This window comes from Urocitellus parryii, chromosome 8 (assembly GCF_045843805.1).
Source record: "Urocitellus parryii isolate mUroPar1 chromosome 8, mUroPar1.hap1, whole genome shotgun sequence".
Lineage (NCBI taxonomy): Eukaryota > Metazoa > Chordata > Mammalia > Rodentia > Sciuridae > Urocitellus > Urocitellus parryii.
The window spans coordinates 117,096,711-117,105,147 of NC_135538.1; the positions used below are offsets into that span (position 1 = coordinate 117,096,711).

At 42.6% G+C, this 8,437-nt stretch overlaps 1 protein-coding gene across 1 annotated transcript; it reads left to right on the forward strand.

Annotated features, from left to right (window-relative positions):
• Nucleotides 1-4,017: 4,017 nt before the first annotated feature.
• On the forward strand, nt 4,018-7,204 carry LOC113178128 (HLA class II histocompatibility antigen, DO beta chain). The gene is made up of 4 exons (XM_077801501.1): nt 4,018-4,108; nt 5,603-5,872; nt 6,329-6,610; nt 7,041-7,204. Exons 1-4 carry the CDS (start codon nt 4,018-4,020, stop codon nt 7,202-7,204), a joined length of 807 nt encoding a protein of 268 aa, XP_077657627.1.
• The last annotated feature ends 1,233 nt before the right edge of the window (nt 7,205-8,437 follow it).

An 8,437-nucleotide genomic window follows, 5' to 3' on the forward strand; every position in this document is an offset into this window, starting at 1 on the left:
TCGTGGTTACCACCAGTGGACAAGAAACATCACATAGTTATACCAGGCTTTTTTAAGCAACTTAGCTTTGATTGCTAAAAATACCTACAAACCCCCAACACTCTACATTTTTACTCTTTCTTTCCCACATTTAAAAATTCTTGATGTCATTGTTTACATCTTTTTAACTAATGATTTTAAAACTTTCCTATGTTTTTGTGTTACTAATTATCTTTTCTTTCAGCTTAAAGAACTTCCTTTAGCATTACTTGCAAATTGGCTCCTGTGGGGATGAACTATCTCAACTTTTGTTTTTCTGGGCAAGTCTTCAGCTCTCTTTCATTTCTTTTTTTTAAAGTATATTTTTAGTTATTGATGGACCTTTTTTCATTTATTTATTTATATATGGTGCTGAGAATCAGTGCCTCACACATGCTAGGCAAGCACTCTACCACTAAGTCACAACCCCAGCCCTCTCCTTTCTTTCTGAAGGTCAGTTTTGCAGGGTAAAGTTTTCTTAGTTGGCAGTTTTTTTTTTCCTTTAGCATTCAAATATAATATTTAATTTTCTCCTGGCCTGTAAGGTTTCTGCTGATAAACCTACCATGTGCATATAAATTCCCTTATACATATTATTTGCTTCTTTTCTCTGGATGCTTTCAGGATCCTCTTTGTCTTTGAGTTTTGATGATTTGATTATATTACTCCTTGGTGTATCTTGTTTAAATAGACTCTGGAGACCTTTGAACTTTCTATACTTTGATATTTTTATATTTCCTATTTGGAAATTTTTATGCTATAATCTATTTAAATAAACTTCCTACTCTTTTATCTTTTCTTCTTGTTAAAATTTTATGCTTATGTATTTGTTTTTTTTGATGTTGTTCCATAAATCCCACAACATTTCATAATTAATTTTCATTATTTTTTTCCTCCTTTATATTTTTTTCAAATAAACTGTTTTCAAGTTCACAGATTCTTTCTTCTGCTTGATTAATTTGCTGTATTGTGCTTCTCATTTCATTTATTGTTTTTTCAGCTCCAGGATTTGACTTTTGAAAATAATTTCAACGTCTTCATCAAATTTCTCATTTTAGTTATTTGTTTTCCCAATTTCATTGAATTATTTTTCATTTATTTTTCTGGGAGTTTGAACTCTTTTAAAAGAATTCTTATTCTTAGTTCATATAGCTCCATTTGGGGGATTCAACAATGGTATTTGATGGTATGTGTCTCTTCATCAGTGGTTGCCTTACACTGATGCCTGCTTATTTGAATAAGCCTTTGGGCAGGCTGGTCTGCAACTGGTCAGCAGGTGGGAGAGCCTGGCACCAGGGTTCATTGGGTTCGGTGAAAGAATGGACCCAGTAGTGTGGACAAGCTGATTGATTGAGTCTGCAAGAATGACCCTGGAACCTAAGTACCCCAGGATGAGGTTGGAACCTGAGTTCAGTGGAGCCTGCCTGAAGCCTGAGTCTACATGAGCCATCTGGCATTGGACTGGGTTTGGAACCTAAGTCTGAGGTGGTGGGTCTGGGTCTTAGGTTCATGGACTAACCTAGAGTTTAGATCTTCAAGGGTGGTCTTGGATCCTTAGTCTATGGGGTATGGCCTGTCACCAGGGGCTATTGGGATTTGCTAAACCAAGTCTGGACCTTAGGTCCTCTGAAGCCTGGTACCACCACAGGGACTGGTATCACCATCTGTCCTAGCTGGCAACCTAATGCTGGATTCACAAAATCTGACTATTCCAATAACTTAAGTGACAGTTCTCCAACCTTAAGGGTCTGTGGAAAGAGAGAGAGAGAGCCACTAGAATTCTTTTTTTTTTTAAGATAGAGAGAGAGGAGAGAGAGAGAGAGAGAGAGAGAGAGAGAGAGAGAGAGAGAGAGAATTTTAATATTTATTTTTTAGTTTTCGGCAGACACAATATCTTTGTTTGATCAAACCCGGGCCGCACGCATGCCAGGCGAGTGCACTACCGCTTGAGCCACTTCCCCACCCCAAGAATTCTTTATTCTTATATAGGGGACACATAAGGGGAGTTTCCATGGAACATTTATCCCCAAAATGACAAAGGGGTAGGATTACAAGGGAATAGGTGAGCGTAACTCAACCCCAGTGGGTGACGCCTACTCCTGGAGCCACGCCTTGTTATCTGAGCTGGGGTAATACCCAAGTTATTGCGACCTGGCACTACTGTGCCAGACTGAATGCAATAATTGTGCATCAGGACTTAAAGTTGTCTGCATCCAGGGCAGCTCCCGACAGACTGGTGTGGACCCCCAGGGCTGACTTAGAACAATGGCAGGCATGGAGCCTGGAGCCTAGGATTGCAGGTTCTGGCCTGGTTCTGGGGCTGGCCTGGAACTTGGGGCCCTGGGGACTGACTCGGATCCTGTATTTGCTGGTGCTGCCCTGGAGGCGAGGCGCACAGGTCTAGATGCTAGCTCAGTGAGGGCTGACATAGGTCTTGGGGCCTTGGGAACCAGCTTGGGACTTAGATACACAGAATCCTTTGCTGAAACATGATGTGGTACTTAGATCTACAGGGAAGGGTTGAGTGGGTGGGCAATGGGGAAAGCTTGGCATTGGATAGGCCTGGAGCCATTTTTTATGGGTGCCTGCCTGTTGCGTGAGGCCAGGAATGCCAACCTGATGCTGGGGTGAACCTGAAGGGCTGACTTGGCACTGGGTGGACCCGGAAACAGGGTCTGGACTGGAGGCTGGGCCTATGTTTACTGGCCTGATGACTGATCCTGCAGGGATTGGCCTGGTGCTGGGACCTTGAATATTGGGGCCACAGAGTCCAGCCTCGTGCTGGGGCATCCAGAGCCTGAATCCACCAGGCTGGCCTAGAGTCCTGTGAATACATTAGCCTCTCTGGCATAGGGTCAATTTTGTTGGCTTAGTCCACAGGTACTGGCCTGGAGTTTGGGGACACAGGGGTTGGCCTGACATTGGATCATCATGGATCTTTTATCTGTAGGGTCAGGCCTAAATTCCTTGACCTTCAGAGCTATTCCAGTGCTGGAGGTGGTCCAGAGCAAGGCAGCAACAGAGACTGAGTTCACCAGGCTGACCAGGAGTCTGGGTTTTGGGAGCATGCCCAGCGCTGGGGTTTTTGGGGGCCTGGTATTGGATGCTTACCCCACTCTCCTTCCTCCATGTAGGTATCTCTTTTCATAATGAGCTGTAATGTAAAACTGATTCACTGCATCTTTTCTTAATTCTGTGCTATATCCAGTTACTATAAATGTTTTTACCTGGTTTCCTTAGCTCTTTTGAAAGTATTTTCTTCCTTGGGTAGTTGTTCTAATTGATGTTTTTGCCAGCCACGATGTACTAGAGAGTCTTATTCTGCCATCCTGCTGACTGGAACTCCCTGTTGCTTTCTTGTATTCTATCCTTAAGAAACAATTTTGCAGTATTTTATTCTTTTGAGAATCCTCTCTCCATATTCCTTTCTTTCTTTTTGTGGCTCTTTCTTGGCTTACAGGTAATCATACTCTCCAGGCTGTTATCTATTCTATTTCTTCTCTGATTACCCCTTCGCTAACTCCTCTTAGGACATATACCTCAGAATGCTATCCACTTTTTCTTTATTCACACACTCTCTGTTGTCAATGTCAACTATTCCATAGGAAGTTTTCAGAACAATCAAGGGACAGTGCTAAGTAAGTATAACAGGACATATAAGAAGCAATCTGCCTCGTTCTTTATGCCTTGTACTCCATGCTATGGAGAATATGTATTTCTTCTTATCTTAGCCCATTTCTCACTTACCTAAACTACTCTCAGTGATTCTACAGGTGACCAATTTCTGAACAGTATAGCACAACTTTATGAAGGTATTCTGCCCAGTGCCTAATGATGCAAAACTCTTCTATCTTGATTGGTTAACAGTCTGAGGAAGTTTCCAATCCCATGGAGGCCAGAAAGTTATCTATACTCAATGATTTTTTTTCCCACTGAGTTTTGAGGCAAGTTCTATTCTAGAGAGGTTGATAATTTTACTCTCATTTCCTGCTCTTCAGAATGGGCTCTGCATGGGTCCCCTGGGTGACAGCTCTGCTAGTGAATCTGATCAGGCTGAATTTCTCCATGACTCAAAACAGAGACTCTCCAGGTAAGTGCAGAGAACATCTTTCTGGATGTGTGTGCTAGGATTGGCATGGGGGAGGGGTGTCTTTCCTTATAGGTCCAGGTCACTGGACCGAGTGGAAGTGACTTCTGGCATCCAAGAGCAGAGTTCTTCCCATTGACAGAGAAGTGCTCTTTTCTTCTTTATCATGTACAATGTACCCTGGGAGAAGGACTTCCAGTTCCTAGACAAAGATTTGAGGGTAGGAAGAAAGGAAACGTTTTGTCTTGTTAGATTCCTTATTATATCAATATCAGTCACAGCAACTGTAAAAGCTGGAGGCAGTCTGAGAATAGCTGCCATTCTTAAACCAGGAGTTTATTATTCTGACAATTATAATGATTTCTGTCTTTATCTAGTAGGGGTGTTTATAGACAAATTGTACTGGAAACAATTTCTTCAGTCACTTTTTAAGATCTTATTATATGGTCTCAATTGTAGTAAGCAGTTTTGAGAAGTTGAATACATTAGTTATCCTTGTTCTCAGGTTACTGGGTACATATAATTTGCCACTGTTATTTTTCTTGCTAAGAAGACAGGCTATGCAAACATGTAGTGATGTTAGACCATGAAAGCACATATTTATGTGCAGAAAACAGGATGTACGGTGCTAAGAACAGAATCCCCTTTAAATGTCAGAGTTCCATTAAAGACAAAAGAGGAACTGACTCTGGGGAAAAGTATCATGGTTCTCAGAGAATAGAAACTACTTTGAGTTTATACTGTTCATTAAACAATACAATTAAAAATAATCGGTACAGATTTTAAATGATGATTAAAAATTCAGATGATTTTTCTTATTTAGACTATAAAGGGTAACAGAGAAAAATATAAATATGGAAAAATTGGAGGTTGGAACCTCACCTGAAATCGGCTGCTGAGTGAGAGATGAGCCTGGTTGGCCCAGGAAAATCATCCTTATGGCTCAGCTGAGGAGTTCCCGAAGGGCTCTCTGAACTTAGAAATAAAAGTAAATTTACAACTCAAGATCAACAGCAATTCTTCTTCAAGTCTCAAGTGTCATTTCTTCAGGAAGGTCTCACCTGACCTACCTGCATGATTAACCTCATTTGAATTTTCTTTTATTATTATTAAGGACATAGGATTGAACTAAAAAAATCTCAATGAGTCCACAGCACTTTGTAGTCACTGGTCAGTAGGAAGACCCTCCTCTCCTCCCTTGTCTCCATTATTACTCTCTCCTCTCCAGAGATATTCATTCTTAGTGTGTCTGGTATGTCTTGAACATGAGGGAGGCTTTTAAAAATATGTAGTCTTATTTTTCTGCATATATTTAAAGTTTTTAAAATGTGTCTTTGAATCACATTGTTTCTTTTCTCCCTAAACACTATACTTTTGAGCTCACTGATGTCAAAAGCCTCCTCTCAGATCTGTGTGGTCTGACATAATGTGGCAGGAATGGGACTTCCCAGAGGGGGAGGCTGTTTCATGGTCTCCCTCCTTTTTTTTCCCCCCTAGAAGATTTTGTGATTCAGGCAAAGGCCGACTGTTACTTTACCAATGGGACAGAGAAGGTGCAGTTTGTGGTCAGATTCATCTTCAACCTGGAGGAGTATGCACGTTTTGACAGTGATCTCGGAGTGTTTGTGGCATTGACAGAGCTGGGGCTGCCTGATGCTGAGCAGTGGAACAATCGGCCTGATATACTGGAGAGGAGCAGAGCATCTGTGGATATGCTCTGTAGACACAACTACAATTTGGGGGCCCCGTTCACTGTGGGGAGAAAAGGTGAGGAGAAAGGTGGGTCTAGTGGGGTTCAGGAGTCTGTTCCATGAGAACCTGTCCACAGTGCTTCTTCCTTATGACAGGTAAATTTCTGCTTCAGGATAAATGGGTTACAGGTCAGAAAGTGTGTGAATATGTTCTGTCCCCAGCTAGATGTGAGTCACTCGTTATCCTCACAGCTCAGGTCACTGTGATCTTGGTCCCAGACCTCCTAGGTTCTCAGGGTCTTTCAGGACTAGCATACTCTCAATAGAAGGGGTGATTGTAGGAGGATCTGATAAGATCTACATACTCTTCAGGGGGCATTGAAATAACCTATTTCTTAGTCTTTGAGGGATGCAATATCTCTACACTTGTATTTTTCACTTGGGTGATCTGGGATAGAGATTGGGGTAGTGATAGTCCCTAAAGAAGTTGCTGCTCTGGCTTGGCTGGTCTCATTTTTCTCTCCCTCCCTAGTGCAACCAGAGGTGACAGTGTACCCAGAGAAGACCCCATTCCTGCATCAGCACAACCTGCTGCTCTGCTCTGTGACAGGCTTCTATCCAGGGGACATAAAGATCAGGTGGTTCTGGAATGGACAGGAGGAGAGAGCTGGTGTTATGTCCACTGGTCTTATTAGGAACGGAGACTGGACCTTTCAGACCATGGTGATGCTGGAAGTGACTCCTTCACCTGGAGATGTTTACAGCTGCCTTGTTGAGCACCCCAGTCTGCCCGGCCCCGTTTCTGTGGAGTGGAGTGAGTAGTTTCTTGTACTCTCTGGGCCTGACTCAGGATCAAACATTTACAGGCTGGGTGTCTCTTCCCCATTCATCTTGGTCACAACACAATTCTTCCCCTTGATCTGGGAGGGTCACAAAAATCAGAGTCTTTGCTTTAGGATGGGAGAAAATAGGACAGCTATTCATCTTCATGTCTTCCAAGAAATAAGGAGGTTTAATCACCTCATTATTTGCTTCCCCCTCTGGGAACTACTCTCCTTCATGGAATATAAGAATCAATAAAAAGTGGGAGGCAACTCTGTAGTTGCAGACTTTGACCTTGGAGTGCCACTTCTAAATATTTTTCTTCTCTAAATAGCATTGGTGTCCAGTACAGACTTTGGAATTTTAAGAAGGTGCACCAACTACTGGGTGCTACTCACTAACTTTAAACTTGTTTTCTGCAGGAGCTCAGCATGAATATTCTTGGAAAAAGATACTCAGTGGAGTTGGAGCCTTCCTACTTGGGCTAACCTTCCTTCTGGTGGGGATCATCATCCATCTCAGGGCTCGAAAAGGTAATGAGCCTCTGAAACCTTGCCACCTGCCCTGTGACTTCCCTGGTTTCTGACTTTCCCTACATCAAGATCTGAGGCAGGGAAGACTGTACTTCACAGGGGTCACTAGGATCCCTGAAGCCAGAAACAACCCTAGGGTGAGCAGACACAAGTTTTGACAGTGCAGGCCATTTCCCATTCCTCAGAATAATCAAATTTGGTCCTAAATGGATCATTTCACTGTCTCTTTCCAGGATCTGTGGAGACTCAGTCTGGTGATAAGGTAATAGCTTTTCTTCCTTGTCTCTGGGTGGCATCTTCAGACAGTGCATTGGCTAGAGGGTGTCAACGGGGTAAGGGAGGCAGAGGGTGGCCCCGGCTGGTGGTATGTCTCCTGAGTTCCTGGAATGGGGGGTGGGGTTGCTTCATGAGACCTTCATCACTGTTTCCGCAGATCTCAAGAGCTATTCTACAGAAGCCATACTTAGGTCAAAGCTTCTCTCCTGAAACCTGAAGTAGTGCTGTGGCTTAGGAAAGGACATTGGAGAGGTCACTGTTCTGGGAATGACTTTGTTCCATGATTCTTGGAATCTTGAATGGATTTTGGAGTTTTGTGCTGTGAGATCATACATCCTCCAACCTCTGTCCTTCCTCTCATTGTGTGCTTTATTAGTTCCCATTCCAAACACATGGTTCAGAAATTTCCAGAAGACCTAACTCTTTCCAGTCCCAAACTATGCTTTTCTAGAGCCCAGCCCTAACCCCCACAATACCTAAATCTATCTTTCAACTGCAGTCTCCACTGTCTTCAGAAGACAGATGCTCAGTTGCTGTTTCCATTTACTATTTAAAAAAAACAATTATTGCAAAGTAAAACAGAGATACAGATAACCACACAAAATATATGATTTAATGGATTAAGGCAGAACCCCTATAGTCACCATTTAGGTCAAGAAACAGCACTTTTCTAGTCACTACAAAAGTTTTCATGTGTCTCAGGACAATCAAGCCCCTTTCTTCCCATTTATGATGCCCTCTTTCTTGTAGTTATTTATAGCCTATTCACCCAAGTGTGATTCTTGCACACCACACTTAGTTATCTTTTATGTCTCCTAGATCTCAGGTTTCTCCCCCATCCCCTTCTTTTCATTATGATTAATTCAGGAAAAGCTCCAGTCACTTGACCTGAAGTGTTTCCCACACCCTGGATTTTGGTGCCTGCATAAACATGGTGCAGTTTAACATGCCCCTTTGCCCTCTGTAATTTTTTTACCAATTAGCATCTGGTGCAGAGGTGGGATTAGATT

What these genes read in the sequence shown, in the direction of transcription:
- LOC113178128 (XM_077801501.1), top strand. Translation starts at nt 4,018, where the DNA reads ATGGGCTCTGCATGGGTCCCCTGGGTGACAGCTCTGCTAGTGAATCTG. An exon ending in GTTCACTGTGGGGAGAAAAG is followed by an intron (nt 5,873 to 6,328) that starts GTGAGGAGAAAG and finishes CTCCCTCCCTAG; the next exon opens with TGCAACCAGAGGTGACAGTG. An exon ending in CCCCGTTTCTGTGGAGTGGA is followed by an intron (nt 6,611 to 7,040) that starts GTGAGTAGTTTC and finishes TGTTTTCTGCAG; the next exon opens with GAGCTCAGCATGAATATTCT.